Genomic DNA, 21,416 nt, shown 5'->3' with positions numbered 1-21,416 from the left:
CTACATTTGGCTCATAGACAAGAAGTTCGCCACCCCTTCCCTAGGCAAACAAGTAAAACTGTCCTGAAATGTGACGTTCTTCTGCCATTTTGTATTCTCCTGTTTTAAGTCTTGTTTATTTAAGATAGCCTTCAGCAACTGTTCCTCTTTTGGTAATATTTAAAGAGCTCACATTCATTCCAAAGGATCTATTCAGTCTTTTCATTCATAGAATTTTGAACTGATTATATTAACAGATAGTAAAGTTATAAGGCTAACAGTATTATTATATACATGAGTACATGCACAAAATTGCACACTCATTTTGCAAAAGCATAATGATTTGGCACCAGAAAGCCCTGCACTCTTGTATATATGCGTTGATCCTATTATGGGACCTGCCTGCCAAATTACATCTACCGTAGTAAAAGGTAAAGGTAAAGGGACCCCTGACCAATAGGTCCAGTCGTGACCGACTCTGGGGTTGCGCGCTCATCTCGCATTATTGGCCAAGGGAGCCGGCGTATAGCTTCCAGGTCATGTGGCCAGCATGACAAAGCCGCTTCTGGCAAACCAGAGCAGCACATGGAAACGCCGTTTACCTTCCCGCTGTAGCGGTTCCTATTTATCTACTTGCATTTTGACGTGCTTTCGAACTGCTAGGTTGGCAGGAGCTGGGACCGAGCAACGGGAGCTCACCCCGTCACAGGGATTCGAACCGCCGACCTTCTGATCAGCAAGCCCTAGGCTCATCTTATGAATGCCCTGTATTGTGGAAGCAATTTGTGGGTTGCAGGGCCAGCTCTCGGACGGTATTGAGATGGACAGGGGAGTGAGACAGGGGTGTATTTTGGCCCCTACTTTGTTCAGTTTGTTTCTGAATGACTTAGAGGCAAATTTAATGGACCCTGATGGCCATCTTCCAAAAATAGGGACGAGAAAGTTGTTGTATGCAGATGACGCGGCCATCCTCTCCCAAACCAGACCTGGCCTGAACTACCAACTAAGGAAATTCTCAGACTACTGCTCTGGTAATGGGTTATCCATCAATTATGAAAAATCAAAAGTCCTGGTGTTTGAGAAGAGATTCTCCCCGAGTAAATGGGTACTGGGTGGTCACAAACTAGAGCAGACCAAATTCTTCCGGTACCTAGGGCTTCTATTCCATCATTCCAAGTCCTGGAAACATCATTGGAAGACAGCCTATCAAAAGGCGGAGGTAAGCAAACTGGCTATACTTTGATTCTTTTATACAAGGGGAGGCCATTATGTTCCACCAGCCATTAAGGTATTTAATGCAAAATCTGTCTCTCAACTCCTCTACATCTCAAACATCTGGTTCAATGGCTCATTCTCCAGGTTCGATGGTTTCCAGGCAAAGTTTCTCTGGTCCCTGCTACAAGTTCCAAATTGTGTTCCAAATGCAATACTATTTTTAGAAACAGGTGAATGTCCTTTATCAACTACAGCATGGTGGGCTGCCCTGAGATACTGGCTCAAGATCTCAGTCTTTGGCCTAGTGAAGGGGTTACTTCCGTACCTAAACAACGAGGAGTTTACCAGCTCATGGATGAAAATTATGGTTAGAAAAGCCACTTCGATTGGTATGCCACCTTCTCTTCTGTACCATCTGGGCTATGATACTGCCCTTGAATCTCTGAGGCAAAGGCTCTGGGACATATCACATAGTGATCTCCAATCTCAATCTCATGTTATCTGTGGTCCATTAGCAGTAGGAATCCACTATGGGTTTGATTTTCAGACACCTGCATATCTTAAAATTTTGTCTGTACCAACATACCAGTGTCTTTTCAACAAAGCCAGATTAAATGTATTTCCATCAGAAGTGTTAAATGGCAGACTGAGAGGTATCCCTTCTCAAAATAGGATCTGTGTGTGCTCTCAGGATATCGACTGCATGAGGCAAATTTTATTGCATTGCAGACAATATGATCAAGCGAGGGAACTATTGATTAAACCACTACTGGCAACAGGTTTTAGTTGATTGCCTCTATGTTTCCTTTTGTGTGTGTGTTTAATATTGTTTTTGTTAAGCATGAGCACAGGTTACTGTTTTCAGAGTCAGCACACCATATTGCCAAACTGTAAAATGTTTTCAACATACCATTTCTAACGCTCTTTAACTTGGAGACTGAGAAGATCCTTCCAGTATGCATTCTATCATTTAGTATGCACAAATGAAAGGGCTTTTGTCCTCTTCATGCATGTACAATTCCTATTGAAGTAAAAGAGGTTTAAACTTGTAGATGGAAAGGCAGAATTTGACCTCATGGCTATGTAGTGAGTGGGCTTTAAAGCAGCCTTTGATAGAGTTGTGGTCTGTTGATCTATAAAGGAGTATTTGACACAATTCAACTGATGATTTATCCTGGAGTGCTAAGCTTGTTTGTTATGTGCTTTTGTTTACAGCATATTGCATTCACCGTTTTATCACATAGTCCAGTGATATTAAAATTCTATTTGAAGTGAATGCATTTAGAAAAACAGCCTCCCTGCCCCATCATGTATAATTCTTTATAAACAGCAGGGGTAAGAAACCCTTGGTCCTCACTCAATAGGCAAATTGAGACCTCCGCTCACTTGCCATGTGGGTTCTTGCAAGGTCACCATAGCTTTTATTAATCTGATCCTGCCTTTTCTCTCTCCGCTGATTCCCATGCATGTCCTAGTGGGCTGTGTCAGTCAGGGATGGGAGTTTCTAGGGGACATGAACAAAGGTTGGTTTATTAATGTTTTCTGATGAGAGAACCTGGCTGCATAAGCAGCTGTGTGGGCCAGAGTGTATTGAGTCATAATTCACCAAAATCCAGAACCTATTTAAAAGAGTTGCTGCTAAAAGCGGATAGAAAAAGATATATCTTGTTTGTATGGGGAAGAAGAATGCAGGAGTTTTTCTTTTGCCTCATTCTGGAAAGAAACAGAGATAACTTGTCCATTTTGTTCCATTCTTAAATGGATCAGTCAATAAAGTAGGCATCTCCACCTTGCCCTTGTGCATACCTGGGATATTTATTTTGAAAATAGCAAGATAGTTTATGCAAGTGTATGTTTATTTGTGCATGTGCTAGTGCAGAAGTGTGTAACCATCTTTCTACAAATATTCTTTAGCCGTTCGAAGATGTTTTTCCTGTCTTCATATAATCCATAATAAAGCCATTTCAAAATTAGTGTCAGTTTTTTTGTCATTATGTCTGAATTGGGATGTCATAGTTCCCCTGCTGCAGACTTGCCAGTTGTGTGTGTGTGTGTGCCATCTTGAGCAAACGCTCTTGGCCTGCGTAGATGATGACAAAACACTTTATCTGAAATAGCTGTTCATCTCTTCATCATGTTTAGAGTTACATGAACTTGGAACTTGTTTATGTTCACTGGTTATAATGTTTTAATTGTAGAAATGTCATGCTGAAGATATTGGATGGCCAAAACTAACGTATTATTTATTGCAAGCATTTATAGTCTGTTCTTCATCCAATGTTTCCAGGGTGTAAAATACAAATGCAATAATACAACAACCAGATAAACAAAAATCAACATCATCAAGAAACAATTTACAGTAAACATCTGCGATAAAACTGCAGCAACAAAATCAGAAATCAAGACAGTGCGACAGAAGGTGCTATCGGTACCTAATGCACTTTATCCCTTTGTATTTTCACCTGTTAGCAAAGAAAGAGCAAAGTTAGAGCAAGATGCACCTCGGAGGGGTGACCTCATTTTATCAGCACTGAACCATCCTCTCGGACTCAGCTACATTAGTCAAAAAACAGCATTTCAGATGTGTTATAAGCAGATAGCTACACCAGATAGCGCTGTAGAGCACAAAACCCTTCTATGTAATTTTACATAGTGGGTTTTTTTCTTTTGTTATAACGATTTAAATTATAGCTTATTTATAGTGGTTTTCCCGCCGTGTGTAGATCCACCCCTCACTGAAGTACATCTTTTCAAAGGAAAACCTTTACCCATAAGTTCATACACTTGGATTTATAACCTTCAAAATGCTTCCTGATTCTCTGAATGCATTAATTTTCCAGTTCTTGGTTCCAGAATAATATTTCATTACTGGACAACCCTTTCTTCAGCTTTATATTTTTGTTCAATAATCCTGATCAGAGACCACCAGACTCTCTAACATCCTCTTCAAGTTTGCTCTGGCTGAAGATTTGTTATTGTTAATCAGCCCCATCTTCCTCTCACCTGGGGCTCATTATACAGTGACTGACAATTCCCCAAGAGCCTTCTTTCAATTACTTACAGCTGTCCTTAGAGGCCCAAGTCTACCAAAACCCATGGCAGCCTGCCATAGCTACTTTTCTGAGTTTTATTTCACATAAATCTCACAGTATTACAAAATGAGCAGCCAGCAGTTGCTGTTACATAAACTGCAGTTTTCCAAGTTCTTGGAAGAATTAAGGCTGAAGAATTGGACTCAGTGGGATATCCTCTTGCTTGGGAAAATAACAGACAAGTCAAAAAGTAGAAAAGCAGAAAGAAGGCAAGAGAAGAAGCCTTGCTGGATATAAGCAAAGAAGTAAATACGACGCTTCCATACCATCAAATGAAATAATTTTCTCTGCTGATGAAAATAAAAGAACAAATACCTGATGCCCAAGATGGAAATTATGGAAGTTACGAATTGACTTTAGGAAAACCAAGTAAACCTTCCACTTCTAATAAAAAGGCATGGTACAACATCATTAGAAATACATAATGTTGCTATGTAGAGCATCGGATAGAGTGTTAGCCTGCGTGCCACACCTGCCATCACCACAGCCACCTTTATGGATGCTCGCTTGATCACTGAGAGGAAAAGAGACTTGGAGTTTATCACAATAAAGTCAAGGGACCCCAATAAAAAGTTATGTACCATCAAAATTTGATAGGGCAGACATTTGAATGTGTCGCTGCCAGGGATGTGCGATTGACCTGATGTTATCTAGAGTCATCAAAGCAGCTGGGGAAGCCTGGGTTGGTTTTGGTACGATAAATGCATACCAACCCAGGATAAATCAACTCCAGGATAAATCCCTGGAGGTCAGTGTGAATTTGTCCCCAAATAGCTCAAAAACATCTCCTTTTTTATTTAGATTCCCCCCAAAAGCCTTTTGTGTCTGGATTTTCACTTTTTGAAATATGGCAACCCTATATTGTTTATTCTGACATACTCCCAGGTAAGTGCATATAGGATTGCAACATCAGTGTTTCAGCGTCATCAAAAAGCTTGAAATCCCAGTTTTGCCTGTGAGGTTTAAGGACCATTAATTCATATAATAAATAATGCAACTGTGATTACTTTTAAAAAGGCATTATCCTACTCACATTTGGGTTGCTGCAACGTCTCCAGTGACACATTCTCTTTCATTTTCAGATGGGCACATTTAAGTCCCATGATGGTGAATACTTTTTGGAACCTTTGATGACAGCAGCTGAAGATGAACAAGAAGATGACCATAATAAACCACATCTAATCTATAAACATGAAGAATTTAAGAAAGATTCTTATCAGAATTCCTATAAACCTTGTGAAACTTCAGGTACAACTAAATCTTAAACAGTGATGGACAATATATTTATTCTCTTGTTAGAATCATCAGTGGTTTGTTGAATAGTCTTCATCAAGATATTTCTCTTGTGTTTCTCTATCATGTTGGTGGTGTTGGGTAAGATGCTGCAAGTCAGGTGTGGGGAACCTTTAGCCCTGCAGATGCTAGTTGCCGCTGGCACCATTGCTGGCCGTTGGTCATGCTTACAGGGGCTGATGGGAGTTGTAGTTCAGCAACAACTGGAGGGTCAAAGGTTCCCTATACCTGCTGTACATGATTGTTGAAGATGAAGGGTGTATCTAAGCACTGAATTCACATTTAACAAACTTGTTACCACATAGAATTCTGGGAATTGGTGTCAGACTGAGAATTATGTTAGAGAGCCTCAGCTTTTTTTCCACAAAACTGCACTTCCCATTTCCTGTGGAACAGGGAAAGACTTAAACTAGTTGAAGTCTGCAGTGTAGCTGTCCTCTCAGTATCTGTGCTGAAGTGACATGATCTGCTAGTGCTGGCATCTAAGAAAGGTTGGCCGGTTAATAAAATACAGCTACTCTGATCTGTACTCAAGAGACCTAGCGAGCATGTTCTTTATTAGATGCTCCGTCTTAAAGGCTGCAGTGTCCTTTGGTGTGATTGGACTAGAGCTGTTTTTTAAAATTGTATTGTGTATCTTAGTTCCAGATGAGAATGGTGCATGTATGGGGAATACCAAGCAGGGTTTGATTGCAGAATCAGGTTGGATAAAGTTCTTGTTTAGCTTTAGAAATTTAATTGGAAGATGTGAACAGGCCATTTTCTTCCTTCATTTAGTTTTACATGGCTTCCTTTCATTAAAAGGCTTTGCAGTCTGGAGGTGTGTCGTGACACTTGGCTGATCAGGCATTAGATAATGCCAAAATACTCTCCCCCCCCCTGCCATGTTTGGTTGGCTACTGAACAGTGTCCATTCCTTTTCCAGGAATTGGACCTAGCATTTCCACTAATTCCTGTGTAGCAGAAATTTGTATGATTTTCAATTAGATAACCTCGGACTGTTATTAAAAATGGATAAGCGTTTGTTTGCTTTTTGAAGGAAAAGGTTTATGTTTATAAGTTTGGAAACAGCAAAAATGGTAGATACATGCTGTTGTTTTAACATAAGTTCTCTGAGCAGCATTTCTCGTAACTAGATCACATGCATTTTTGAGAGTTGGCACCATTGCCAAGTGCTCAGCCTAGGGCTTGCATACAGATTTAGAATATTCTGACAATTGCGAATAATGCAGAATGCCTCTTAAACAGTATTTTGTGAAGTAGGGCGGTAGAGAGAAATGAAGGCAGCATGCTTTAGGATATATGTTAACCTTTTAATTCTGGTTTGATGAAGCAAGATTGGCAATTTTCCGCAATTCCACATGTGCGGAATTGTTCCTTAATTTGATACATAGGAAATAATTGTGAGGATCTTACTGTTCAGTGCATTTTGTTAAAAAAGGCATTTCTTGTATACCGCGATTCCTCTTATGGTTAGGGAAAGAGGCGGCATTGTACAGGGAGTGGAGTTTCTGTGTCCAACATAACTATACGCCAACGCTACCTCCCAACATCACCCGCCAGTCAGACTTTTCCATTGCTTCCTCAAATCACTTCTCCATTGTTTACCCACCCTGGTGCTTGAAAATGGAAAAATCCAAATCCCACAAAATCACAACTATTGAGTTCAAAATAACGCATAACAAATTCTGGGCATTTATGCAGACCTAAGCCTAAGATTAGGTAAGCATCTTAATTCAGGGTCTTGGTTTATCTCTCTTCAGACAAAGCAGGAGTCGTACAAGAGCTTACCAGGGTTTTCAAGGGCTGTACATTATGTAGCCTATTGAGATTTTTTCAGACTCAGATTGCATTAAATCAAATCAATGGCACCCCCTTCTGTTTGTGGTGTCACTCTTATCCACCTGCATCAAAGCAACATCTGCTTCTCTATCCTTTACATTTGTCACCCCCTGGTGTCCACCCTGCAGTATAGCTGTTTAAAAAATTATGGCTGCAATCTGATACACATTTATGGTAACTGGAAATCTGTTCTATTGAACTTTGTGGGATTTAGACAGTGCGAGTAGACATCTACGGGAATTTTTATTGTTTATATAGTGGTATCATAGGTGGTCAAGACATATACAGTGGTACCTTGGGTTACAGATGCTTCAGGTTACAGACTCCGCTAACCCAGAAATAGTACCTCGGATTAAGAACTTTGCTTCAGGATGAGAACAGAAATCGCACGGCAGCGGCGCAGCGGCAGGCCCCGTTAGCTAAAGTGGTGCCTCAGGTTAAGAACAGTTTCAGGTTAAGAATGGACCTCCAGAACGAATTAAGTTCTTAACCCGAGGTACCACTGTAATACCAGTTTTGCAAATTGAGTCTTAAGATTTAACGTGTTCATTCATGGAAAACTAGGTAGGGAAATGTATGTTTAGCAAGAAGATTGTGTCATCTTAGGAAGGTCTGTGTGGTACAATCCCATGTATATTTTTTTGAAGTATTTATGTGTAGATTAGGCAGAGTTGTTAGTTCTTCACTGTTTCATATGAGAGCAATTGTTTCTTCTTTGAAGAGTAATTCTTAAAAAAAAGCCATGTTCATCACTGTGCATTACTGCCATTTCTTTAGGAAAGTCTCCCTGCCCCCACTGCCCTATATAGCTAGCTAGGAAGGCAGTTTTATAAGTATGTAATACTTGTAGTTTTATAAGTATGTAATACTTGTAGTTTATGACTTTATAATTCACAGTTTATCAATCTGCCATTCCTGTAGTTTGAATTTTGTGTATCTTTAATTTCATTGGCCAGTTGTTTTTATATCACTGCATCTCAACCATTTTTTTTTGTTCCCTAAAGCTGTGATTGATAACTCCACATCGTTTATAAATGGGTTGTATCTTCTAAACCTCTTGTTCTGTGAAATGAAACCTTTTTGCTAAGCCATTGAACTTATCAGAGAAAGATTCACAGTACATAAAACATTGGTAGTGAGTACAATAGCACCAAGAGGGGTACTCTTGTTAAAGTTTGTTTTGGGGGAAATTGAAACCTGGAAAAAAGAAAGGTGGTAGACAATATTCCATAAGCATTACATACTTGAAGAGGCACACTATGTACTGGATAACAGCCAGCACTGAAGAGGCCTGTTTAAGGGTTGCTCTCTCCACACACAGGTGTTGCCATATGGTGTCTGGATTTCTAACCAGTGGGTTTTGGAATAACACTTTTGTTCTTATTGTGCATGTGTTATGTAGCAAATGCCAAGTTTCAGAGTTGCTTTATCCACTGAGAACAACAGAAGTAGAGCGTTATAGGCAAGCCTTCAGGCAAACTAGCAAGTTTAGGACATCTTTTCTTTTGGTATTCAGCATCCCCATCTTTGTTTGGAATGGGATGAAGAATATGAGCAAGACTGATTCAGGCTTCTTTTTCAGTTCTGGGGATTGTTGGCCTTGTTCCCGTGAGTCCTGGATCTTTATAAGGTGCCTGTAGGCAATTATTGACTGGCAGAGAAAGAGCTTGTGTTGCCTAAATAGCCCAAGCAGAAATTTTAGCTATTGAATGTAGTAATGACATTGAATGTAAACGAATTTCTATGCTAGCCTGACTCTGCTTATTGGCATACATAGACTAGTGAGCATAGATTAGTTTCTGTTCTCTTTTGGGCTGATTGGTAACATTCCAATCTTCTTTTCTATCTGTTCCCTTGTTTGTACAATGGTGCCCGAAGCAAGAAAAACAAAAAGGGCAGAACTGAGTTCCTGTGCGTGCAAAGAGTCCTCTTTAAGTATGCAAGCAAATCCCATTGCTGTTTTTTTATATATAAAAACTATCCCTCAAAATGACCTGAAAGAGATAGGGACTGAGAAGTGTGCATGTGAAGCAACAGAGAACTCAGCACATGCCAGAATTCAGAGTTGAACACCTAAACAAAGCAAGCAGAGGGAGGAATTGAAGTCAAAACAGACAAAACAGACAAAAACTTATGTTCATTCTTCAAGCCAATTCCTCCACTTTCTGTGTGATCCTTTAAGCTGCACGGGAACTGCAAGAAATATGTTTAGCATTAGGGTGTTAGCCTTGCAAATTGTATGTGCAATAGTAATTGTTCGTTTTATTTTGCAGAAGAGCCAAAGAAAAGCACTTTACTATTTCCATATGAGAGCAGCTTAATGAAAGACATAAATGTACTTCAGGAGCACACAGTTGTAGAATATGCTTCTAAAAACCTTTCTGTCGAGAGTGATAGAAACAATCCACATTCCCGGAGGAAACGTTTCCTTTCCTATCCAAGATACGTAGAGGTGATGGTTACGGCTGATGCCAGAATGGTTCAGCACCATGGACGGAACTTGCAGCACTATGTATTAACGCTAATGTCAATAGTAAGTAAGCCTATATTATTATAGATGTATTCCAACAGGTACTTGAGGAGAATTAATGTTGTATCCCTGTCAGCCTGGAGGGACCAAAATAGAGCCCAGACAACTGTTCCTGGCTTCCCGTCATTGTTTTAAGCAACGTACCATTTTGACTGCAACCTCCAGGATTGTGATCAAAGGCTTTTTGTGTCCCCCCCCCCCAAATGGTAACCTTTCCCTACCTGATGACATGTTGCAGTGTATCAATGAGCCTATGAGTGCAATTTCCCAGGTCTTCCTCCAGGTCTCCTCTCCTGAGTTGAAGAATTAGCCAAAGATGCCCCCCAGCTTGAACAGCCTTGTGAGATAGGGGATTTCACAGTTACAGAGCAGAAGATTTGCACCTGCACTCCAGCCTCTTGCTGCCAGGATTCCATAATGCAAACATTTTTTAATTTGGAGAAAATTTGACACTCTTTTGCAGGAGGGGGTTATAGAGAGGAAAGAAGTAGGCTTCTGCATACCTCAGGGTTCCCCTGTGAATGCAGAAAATACCTTGTTTGTGAATGTCCGGTTTTGCTTCCAAGCTGATTGGCATAGGGTTACACATTTTGCTTTTAGAGGGAATCATATGGATATTCAAGGAAGGAAAAAAAACCATTCGTTTGGGCTAGCATAGTAACCTGGCATGAGGCCAGGCAGCTCTTTGGATCCAGGCCCATATTACTTGGTTGGCTGTATCCAGTGACAAATTCTTTTTCACAATGAATTTGGTTCTAAAAATTATGACAGTGGAGTGTTGAGCCACAGATATCCACAAATAATGCTGTGAATACATATAATGTCAATGTAATGGTGTTGTTGCGGCTACTCTCGAGTAAGGACGCCCAAGTCCGTGCTTGTCTTTAAAGGTTTTATTGTGCATAGTATTTACAGTGCAGAGATAGCAGAAAACATGACCTCCTAGTCACTTGCAGAATCTGGGAGTGGACGTTTCCTGTTGTGTGACCAGCATAAGAGTTTGGGCACCCTGAAACGCCTCCTCCCGACCTTACGTTTAGTGGCATGCCTTAATTCGGGTGCCGGAAGGGGCTGCCTGTTCCCCTCCACCTCTTGGTCAAGGCAGCGCAAAGGTTCTCCAACATCACTGAGCCTTGCCACCTCCATAACTTCCTCATTCCCCCCACCTGACCCACTGCTGCTGCTCTCACTGGGTGAAGAGCTGGTCAACAGGATGGGGGGAGATTCCCTGTAGGAAGGTCTCCTGACAGTCAAATTTGCTTCTACTAATCTGTTATGTACAGTTCAGGCCAGGAACTGAAGCCAGTGTACAGGCTTATTAAAATACTTGCTGCACCTAGAAAATAACTAGAATTTTTGGAAGGGGAGAGATTTGAATTCTATGCCAGAGGTTTGCCATAAGACATGACACTTTCCTGGTATGGCTAGAATGTACCACTAGTTCCTCAAGTTTGATGGGTTTGTCCTATTGATGACAACATGACAATAGCTAATTTTCATATTACATATGCCCTAAATAACTGTCTCACTGATTCTGACTGGGAATTGGCATTCAAGTGGCATTCGTTAGTTTCCCTGCTTATGTATATATTGCAGTTAGAGAAAATGTGACATGAAAATTGGTTTAGGCAGTGCAATCCTATGCATCATTATTTCTAAGTAAGCCTCATAGTATTCAGTGGGGTTTGCTGCCTGGAAAATATAGATAGGATTGCATGCTAAATCAAACAGGGCAGAGGAGTTGAATGAATGCTCAATGCAATGTTGGATTCCACTGAATGCACAGTATCATAGAATTTTAACACTCTGGCTTTTGTTTATCTAGGTTGCTACAATCTACAAAGATTCAAGTATAGGAAATCAAATAAATATTATGATTGTAAAATTAATTGTAGTTCACAATGAACAGGTAAGAAAATGCATTAATTTCGCGATTCGTAGTAACTTGCTGCAATTTTCAGTTGTAACATGTACTTTCAGAAGTTAGTACTTTCAAAAGTACTGAAATGAAATGCTTGAAATGAGATTTGCCAGCTGCTCTGCCAAGTATTTTGTACATACATTGCAGGCAGGCAGGCTGGTGCAAATGTTTAGAATTGGGATCTAGCTATTAATACTGATTAAAATGGCCAGGTTTATTACTTATCATGGGGGCGGGGCTATTGGGTTGTTGTTTTTATTTTGATTATATATTTTGTGGTTTTATATTTTGATTTTATTCTGTGGACTGCCCTGAGACCTCCGGGTATAGGGTGGTATATAAATTCTTCTTCTTCTTCTTCTTCTTCTTCTTCTTCTTCTTCTTCTTCTTCTTCTTCTTCTTCTTCTTCTTCTTCTTCTTCTTCTTCTTCTTCTTCTTCTTCTTCTTCTTCTCCTCCTCCTCCTCCTCCTCCTCCTCCTCCTCCTCCTCCTCCTCCTTCTCCTTCTCCTTCTCCTTCTCCTTCTCCTTCTCCTTCTTCTGTGCTGACCAGGTTTAGCCTTGACCCTGGCAAGTAGTCTTTCTGGTCATCTGCTTGCTCAAAATTCATGCAGATATGTACCATTGAGATATCTTTTCCAGAGCTGGTCTTACATTATAATATAACAGCAATGGATTTAAACTCACCATCCTTGTTTTGTCTTGGCAACTTATGTACAGGAAGGACCAGCTATCAGTTTTAATGCAGCTACCACTCTTCGCAACTTCTGTTTATGGCAGCAAACACAAAACATTATGGATGATGCTCATCCTTCTCACCACGATACTGCAGTTCTTATCACTAGGTACAGTATGTGAGAAAATTTGTTTTTCATTACTATCCCTGTTCCATAAAATTACTGCATAGAAGTACCATTGCACCCTCTTAACCTTTGTGTGAACAATCAGGATTTAAGAAGAGGAGGAGGAGGAATTTGCAAATAAGAGGGAAGGGATATTGAGAAGGAATGCATAAACCCCTGATCTGCTTCCAGTCTTACTCTAGTTGAGGAGTGACTGATATTACATCTGTAACCATGTGGGGCATGTTCTCTTGGAATTTAGTGCCATTGATCTTAATAAAAAATATGTATGGTCACAGCTCAGCACCTTGATCCCAAGGTGCTACTTTAACTGCAAGTACATCTTTGAGAACCAGTCAAATGGGGCAATTGCCCATTAAAACCGTTGAATTTTTAGTGAAAGAATTCAAATTGTGTGTGTGTGGGGGGGGGGAATTCAAAAAAGTATGTATAGGTATCTGGAATATGTTTTCCCTATTGTTTTTAAGACTGCAATTTTCATAGAAAACCTTTGTTTCTTTAAGGGAAGATATCTGCAGAGCTAGAGAAAAATGTGACACCTTAGGTAAGTTAAAGCAAGAAGACGATCATGCATTTTTTCTGCAAATAAGAAAAGAAATGTGATTTTAAAATGTAAATGGGTATTTAGTGTAATTTATCTTGTTTTGTAAACTTTTTGAACATATTTTGAACCTTTTTAAGCTTATGGTTACATGATGAGAAATATTTGGATTACAGTCTGTGAAGACAACACTGCTGCTATATAACCTATTTTGCATTCAGATAACAAATTCCATTTTATAGGTTTAGCTGAACTGGGTACAATGTGTGACCCACTGCGTAGCTGTTCCATCAGTGAGGAAAATGGATTAAGTGCTGCATTCACAATAGCGCATGAACTTGGACACGTGTAAGTCTGTCTTTTCTACCAAAGAAATCTTGCATTTGCCTTGCATAGGGGACACTATTTTTATTTTGCAGGGAAGCCTCTACATGATTGACTGAAAAAGCATGAGCTTGCAAGGAAGTGCTGTATTTACATACTAATACTTAGCATTCATATAGCAGTTTAGACTCTAAAGTTGGGAGTGTTCATAGTGGTTCATATACAGTACATTATCTTACTGATTCCCAACAAGAACACTGTAAGATATCTTGTCATTACACTCGTCATGACAAGTGGTGTTGCTGAGAATAGCTTGAATCTTGGCCTTCTGATGTAACTCAGTATCATATCTTAGCCACTGTGCTACTCCAGGTTATCATTGAAACCTGGCATATTTTGAAATGAATTTAAGTAGCAGGCGGCAGAGGGGCAGCAATGCTCACCTGACCATTGGTTGCGTTGCTGCTGCTTGCCAGGAAGTAGAGTGGGAGGGGCAAGGCTAGTGAGATGTAAATGCACTGGTGGGAGCAGTAGAGTGGCTCCGCCAGTGTGTTTGTACTATGCCAATCTTACCATTGCCTTCTCCCCACTTTCCCCTCCTGATAAGCAGTAGCAGTGTGACTGGCCAGAGGTCAGCTAAGTGCTGCTGCCCCACCATGCTGTTGTGTAGGAATCTGCCAGAATATTAGTGTGTTGAGCAAAGAACCCCTAAAACACCAATATATTATTCAAGTGCTGTTGTAATCAATGAGGCGATGCATCGGTTTAATGTTTGCTCGTATCGTTATTGAAAAGTAAAAGGCCCTTTCTGAATTTGTTTTGTATTTGTATTAGGTTTAATGTTCCCCATGATGATAGCTTTAAATGTAAAGAAGTTGGGATAAAACATCAATATCACGTAATGGCCCCGACTTTAAACTACCATTCAAACCCATGGACCTGGTCAAAATGCAGTGAGAAGTACATTACTGAATTTCTTGAGTAAGTATGGTTCCAGTCCAGCCACCTCCTGCATATGTTTAGCACATGGACGCTGTAGTGGTGGGCATTTATGTGATTTCTCTGTCATGCAGAATTTCAACCTTTAACTTTATTAAAATAGGTATTAAATGAGGGGGAGGGAGAGAAAGAGAAAAGCTTCAAATAAATTTTACATTTTGGGGTTTCCTTATAAAAGGTAAAAACAATTAATCATAGTTTAGAACACAACTATATAACATTTGAACATGTGCTTATTTTTGTGTCAGAAAATAGGTTATGTCACAGTGGCCGGAGTGGGCTACTTCAGAGTAACAACTCTACACCGCTCTGCATTTTATCTTTTATTGGTGCTGCGTATTTACAGTGCTGAAGGCAATGCTATTTACAAGAACACATCTTCTCAGCTTGAATCAGAACCTCCGAATGGCGTTTGGCGCGTTTTTCTCCAACATAACAACTTTGGGAGACCCATCCTCTTTCCTCTCCTCTTTCTGCGTAATTCCGGAGTTGGGGGGATGGGTCTGCCCCCCTTGCTTGCCCCTTCCTGTCCCACCTGGGACCCTGGCTCCGCTACCTTGTCTGAGCCTCGGACACGACTTCCTGCTTCCCCACTGGAATCAGAACTCTCCCTGCTTTCCCCTGCGCTCGGGGATGGGCTTGAACTCAGGAGGGGAGGGACTTCGCAATATCCTCTGTCCCTCACAGGTTATGCATCAATTCACAAACCCAGAGTTGAATTCTTGTAATAGCACTGCATTAAGTCGAATTCTTTAATAGCAGTGCACCTTAGCAAATAAACCCCAGTCCTAAAATTTATTTACAAAGTATGTTTGAGTCAAAAGCAATGCATCGTTTAAGAGAAGTTCTGTTTATTTATTATAGCACTGGCTACGGGGATTGCCTTCTTGACAAACCAAATGGAAGAATCTATGACTTTCAATCTCAGTTGCCTGGTTCCCTGTATGATGTGAACAAGCAGTGTGAGCTTATGTTTGGACCTGGGTCACAAGTATGTCCTTACATGGTAAGTTACGTAATGCGAAACACAATTTATAATACTTGCATAACACTTCAAAATTTTGCTGAAATTATCTTGAAATCCTGAGAAGATGGTTGAAAATGTTTTTGCCCCTCCCCTTAATTTGTAATTCATTGTTGCCTTTGCTATCCTTGAAAACACAGGTATCCTGCATTTTAGTGGCATACCATAGGATTTCTCTTAGCTTTTCATTGTTTCCTTTGTTAGTGACCCAGGTAATGGAGGAGCTAGAAATAAATATTTAACAACATTTAATGAACAATTTTAATGGAAACAAAATACATCAACTCTGTTAACTCAGTAATCGGTAATAAAGGAAATTTAGCAGAAAGATAAAAGAATGATAAAATAAATAAAATGATAAAGTAGCATCTTTAAAAAACGTTGCGAAGGTAGAGGTGTTCATTCCTCTGCAAAGGGCAATATGCAGAAGTAGTAAGATATTGCTTGAAATGCAGTATCGAAATAGAGTTTGATAGTACCGTGTTTCTCATATTATAAGACATGTCTTATATTTATTTTTTCCTCAAAAAAACACACTAAGGCTTATTTTCAAGGGATGTCTTATTTTTTTCCTCCTCCTCCTGCCGCGGCCGGCATTGCTGCTGCGCCTATCACTATGTCTTATTTTCGGGGTATGGCTTATATTCCTTGAATGCTTAAAAATCCTGCTATGGCTTATTTTATGGGTATGTCTTAAAATATGAGAAACAGGGTAAAGGGGCAACAAAGCTACAAAAGCTAATCTAAAAGTAACCAAAATGTATTTCATGAATACTTCTTTATCACACTGAGCTAAGAATACAGATACATAGATTTGTCCCTTCCTTCCTCTTCCCCCTCCTTCCATTCCAAAATGGAATTTAAAGATTCCCTAGTGTAGTTCTTTGGATCTTAGCTCAAGACCAAAAGTTTATAATGTAAATTTAATTAATAACAGACCAATCCTACCAGATTGGAGGACTGAGTGGTTACTGTCATATCCCCCCCCAAAAAAATTGGACTCACTTTGCCTGACGGAATGTGGAGGGAGCATATTTCATCCCTCACTTCTTCTGTTGAAACTCCTGTTGGTCCCACTGGGGAGGGGAAATAACTATCCCAATCCCACAGTGGATTGTACCTTTAGTGGGCTGAGTATCTTCTAACATGACCATTTAGAGATTTCTTAGGCTCACTCACCACAAGATTGCATTTGGCATGCAGATATCTAAGTACAAAATACATGTGGATCATGTTCAAGATAAATGGTCCTTGTTTCAAACAGGGCTTTTCACTTTAAAATGTAAACAGGACCACAATCTTTTCCTGGTTGCTCTTTGAAAGTATTTGAAGCCACATTTAAGAATGCATGCACGCTTCATTTTTAATTCAATATATTAGAATATTGGTGTTCAAACTCAGGACACATGGGTGGCATCTAATGATATAGTTTTGCTAGCGCAAGGACTTCCGGTTGTGGAATGGAATTTCCCTCCCTCTCCAGTCCCTTCTCTCCCACAACTGTTCTGAGAGCTCTCACAACCCTCCAGAGCAAACTTTGGAGACAGCGCCGTGTGCTAAGGGATCTACTTTGTTGCATACCACCCAGTATCCTGTAAAATATCAGTTACAGGTAGGTAGCCATGTTGGTCTGACGTACTTGAAACAAAAAATTAAAAAAATTCCTTCCAGTAGCACCTTAGAGACCAACTAAGTTTGTCATACCTATGACAAACCTAGTTGGTCTCTAAGGTGCTACTGGAACGATTTTTTTTATTTTCTGTAAAATGTCATTCTCCTTATGTTGCGTTCTTCCTGACACCCCTGGGGTTGTTCCCAGTTGACAACTAGGCCTGCCCTGTAGCTTAAAACCAAAACATAGTTTAAGTTGGGGGTATTGCATCTATAGATTGATGAAAAATAAGTGTTACTCATGTAACAAAGTAAATCCTGTTTGTTTGGTAGAAACAATGCAAACGTTTGTGGTGTACAAGCGCAGAAGGCATTCATAAGGGTTGCCGTACGCAGCACATGCCTTTGGCTGATGGAACAGAATGTGGCCTTGGAATGGTAAGATTTCTCTGTCCACATCTAGATCTATCCTTATCTTCAAATGTCTTCTTGCCCTCCCTTATCTCTCTGCTGTTGTGTGTGTGTGTGTGTGTGTGTGTGTGTGTGTGTGTGTGTGTGTGTATACACTGAAAGAAATCAATCTTGATTTTTTATTAGTGGAGCGCCTTTTTTTTAAGTGGAGCGCCTTTTACAGTATGTGTAAAAATACCAGCAGCCAGATATTCTGATGTTCTGAATTAAAGATACTAGGAGCAGATTGCTTTTGAATTGCTAGACATCTCATTTAAATGCATAAATGAAAGCTTAGATGCGGAACTTTCCAGATTCCTGAATTGTTAATAGTACCAGTATTTTGAAAGTAAAGTTCGTTAAATAGTGTTTAAATGACACAGTAATCTTCTAACACCGATTTAATTTTCTTTGATATCAATTCCTGTTCTCCTATTTGCTTAACAGAGTCTGTGCACACTGAATTAGTTTTTGTTTTTATTTTATTTTGTTAATGTTTATTAATTGAGCAGCATTGCCGACATGGGATTTGTGTAAGCAAAGAAAAGGAAAAGCTCCCTGTCGATGGAGAATGGGGATCCTGGGGACCTTACAGTTCATGTACCAGAACATGTGGAGGTGGCATCAAAAGCACAACCAGACTGTGTAATCGGCCAGAGTATGTGTTTTGTTCTTCATTTTAAATATATGTCCATTGAGACTATGTTTACTGTGCCTAGTCATCTGAAACCAATAATAAATTAATAGCAGGTTTCCATAGTGGATCAGATAAAGACATACTGTTTAGCCTTTCCATTATCACTTACTTGAAACCACCTACTTTAACTGGAAGGAGTTGATACTTGCCCCATGTGAACAGCTGAGTGCTGGACCACAAAGCTTGTTTTCAATCCCTTAGGTCACACAACAGATATTCTTAATCTGGAACACAAATTTATTGTTCTGTTTTGTCAGATGCAGGCAGGCATGGCTGTTTACCTCTGAGTTCTTAAAAACACATGACTATACTTTGGTAAAAGGTAAAGGTGACTATGGGATGAGGCGCTCATCTCACTTTAGGCTGAGAGAGCTGGCATTTGTTCTCATACAGCTTTTCAGGTCATGTGGCCAGCATGACTAAACCACTTCTGGCACAACGGAACACCGTGACGAGTGCCAGAGCGCATGGAAATGCTGTTTACCTTCCCGCCGCAGCTGTACCTGTTTATCTACTCGTACTGGTATGCTTTCGAACTGCTATACTTTGAATGATCTATCAAGAGTAGCATGCCTGTTCAAGCTCTTAAAGACACGTTGCGATACTTGGATCATAATTTCAATGTGTCTTTTGAAATTTAAAGGCAGAAATTATGAATAGTGCATTACTCAAAGTCAAATGAAACATAAGCTATCTTTATTGCATATATTGTAATAGTTGGTTTGTATAATCCTGGCATTTTGGCAGTGGATAGTGAAGCCTTAGAACGATGTGGTGGGGTTTGTAAAAATGCATGCTTGTGCAATGATGACATTTTATATTTAATTCCTATTCACTTTGCAATTGTATAACTGGCTTCGCACCATGATGCACATTACAGCTGTTAAGTTGTGTTAAATATTCTTGCTTGCAATGTGTTTTATAACCTATTGAAATCTGCTGTGGAAATTTTTAATTGAATATATATATATTCAATTGAATATATATATATATATATATATATATATATATATATATATATATATATATTCAAATAAACGAAAACCACAGGAGTGTAGTTTAGTTCTGAAAATATTGTTTATAGTGTTAAAGCTATGCAATGGTGGCCACCACCTTAAGAACTTAAGATCTTGCTGAGTCTGGCCAATGGCCCATCTAGTCCAGCATCCTGTTCTCACAGTGCCAACCATATGCCTGTAGGAAACCCACAAGGAGGACCTGAGCACAAGAGCACTCTTCCTTCCTGTCGTTTCAGAAGCATTGCTACCTCTGCAGGCAAAGCCTAGCCATTGATAGCCTTCTCCTTCATGAATTTGTCCAATCGTCTTTTAAGCCATCCATGTTATTTAGATTAAATCAGTAAGATCTCTTTGGAAAGTTTGTTTTGAATATGACTCTTGTCTGTGTTGAACATGCTTGCAATGCAATTTTCATTAGGCCAAAACATGGAGGACAATACTGCGTTGGCCGCAGGATGAAATTTCGATCATGTAATACCGATTCATGTCCCAAAGGCAGGAAAGATTTCCGGGAGCAGCAGTGCTCCGAGTTTGATGGTAAACATTTCAACATCAACGGGCTGACATCTACCGTGCGCTGGCTTCCAAAATATAGTGGCAGTAAGTCATGAGAAACTTCCTCTTTAAACTAAATATTCATTTGTGTAAACTTTCACAAGTGACAAAAACATACTTGGCTTTTTTTTTTTTTGTCCCAACAGTTTCTACGAAGGATCGCTGTAAGCTTTTTTGCCGTGTTTCTGGCACAACATCCTACTATCAGCTGAAAGACAGGGTCATTGATGGTACTCCATGTGGAACAGACACTCATGATATATGTGTGCAAGGCTTATGCAGGGTAATTGAGTTCACTAAAACAACACAAATCTTTTTGGAAACTGTTTGAGAGCAAAAAAGAGTTTTGTGGTGCCTTAAAGTCCTAACATATTTATTATGGCATAAGCTTTCATGAACTACAGCAGATGTCATATGCGTGCATTGTTGGGAGGTAGAATTGTAAACAGCGAGAGGTCAGAGGGAAATGAAAGGCAGAGAAGTACAAATAGTGCTAAAAACAGTGGTCATTAGAAAACAAACACCCATCCTAGTTGGAGTTGATAATACCATCCTGGAATTGGTAGTAGATGGACTGTTGCCCACAAAATCAAGTTCATAGGGAGCTTCCAGATCACACAGAAAAACATACATGTACAGCAATGTCCATATGATGTTGTCATCATAAAAATGCCAGTCCATAAACTTTTTATATTAAACCTGAATTTTCCCTGAGCATGGAAAATCTAATTAATAAACAAACAAAGAATTGCAGACAGATGATGTGTGTAATGATACGGTTGGTGGGTGTTGTTTTTTTATTGCTACACCCCCATTTCTGTTTGTTCCTCCCCTGGGCACAACCTCTCCATTTGTTTTGAGCATGCTCGTAGATGCAATCCAGCACACCTATGCTTTTGATATTTTGTTTGTCGTAACACACTTAAATTAGAAGTATGGTTTTGGTGTGCTCGTTCGTTTGGAAACCTTCTTTTATAGATTAGTAAAGCTAGTCATTGTTGCAACACAGCACCAAATGCATTATTGATTATGAGAATTGTTAAATGAATTAAAACTGTCTTATTACTTGCAAGTTGTGAGGAATGAGAGGTTAAAATGAGCAATTTGAATTACCTGTAAATTGAATGCTGTTGCATGTACTTAAAAACATTTTGACATGTTTCCATAGCAAGCAGGCTGTGATCATGTGTTAAACTCTAAGGCAAGACGAGATAAATGTGGAATCTGTGGTGGTGATGATTCTTCATGTAGAACTCTTTCAGGAACTTTCAATAGTGCTCATTATGGTATGTTTCTTGATATCCATCTATCTATTTACATACTTAATTGCATATGACACTGGCTTACATAAGCCAAACAGATTCTCAAGTTTTATTTTTTCTGTGTATGCAGTCAGCTGTGTTTTTCTAGTAGCGAATTCAAACAATTAAAAATTAAAATAATAAATATTGGCATTAAATCATT

At 39.6% G+C, this 21,416-nt stretch overlaps 1 protein-coding gene across 5 annotated transcripts in view; it reads left to right on the top strand.

The window, feature by feature from the left end:
* ADAMTS20 (ADAM metallopeptidase with thrombospondin type 1 motif 20) overlaps nucleotides 1-21,416 on the top strand; it is a 75,726-nt gene that overhangs the window by 10,952 nt on the left and 43,358 nt on the right. For 3 of the 5 annotated variants that reach the window (XM_060279615.1, XM_035127996.2, XM_060279616.1), the window contains exons 3-15: nucleotides 5,369-5,534; nucleotides 9,695-9,954; nucleotides 11,777-11,860; nucleotides 12,590-12,714; nucleotides 13,236-13,276; nucleotides 13,516-13,621; nucleotides 14,432-14,578; nucleotides 15,461-15,602; nucleotides 17,565-17,669; nucleotides 18,194-18,339; nucleotides 19,816-19,997; nucleotides 20,099-20,235; nucleotides 21,121-21,238. In XM_060279615.1, coding sequence (XP_060135598.1) covers nucleotides 5,369-5,534; nucleotides 9,695-9,954; nucleotides 11,777-11,860; nucleotides 12,590-12,714; nucleotides 13,236-13,276; nucleotides 13,516-13,621; nucleotides 14,432-14,578; nucleotides 15,461-15,602; nucleotides 17,565-17,669; nucleotides 18,194-18,339; nucleotides 19,816-19,997; nucleotides 20,099-20,235; nucleotides 21,121-21,238 — 1,759 coding nt within the window. Of the gene's footprint in view, nucleotides 1-5,368; nucleotides 5,535-9,694; nucleotides 9,955-11,776; nucleotides 11,861-12,589; nucleotides 12,715-13,235; nucleotides 13,277-13,515; nucleotides 13,622-14,431; nucleotides 14,579-15,460; nucleotides 15,603-17,564; nucleotides 17,670-18,193; nucleotides 18,340-19,815; nucleotides 19,998-20,098; nucleotides 20,236-21,120; nucleotides 21,239-21,416 lie in introns of those variants that run through there. The other 2 variants (XM_060279614.1, XM_060279617.1) reach the window with 2 other exon arrangements.

This window comes from Zootoca vivipara, chromosome 10 (assembly GCF_963506605.1).
Source record: "Zootoca vivipara chromosome 10, rZooViv1.1, whole genome shotgun sequence".
Lineage (NCBI taxonomy): Eukaryota > Metazoa > Chordata > Lepidosauria > Squamata > Lacertidae > Zootoca > Zootoca vivipara.
This window is presented reverse-complemented; position numbering and strand designations above follow the sequence as displayed.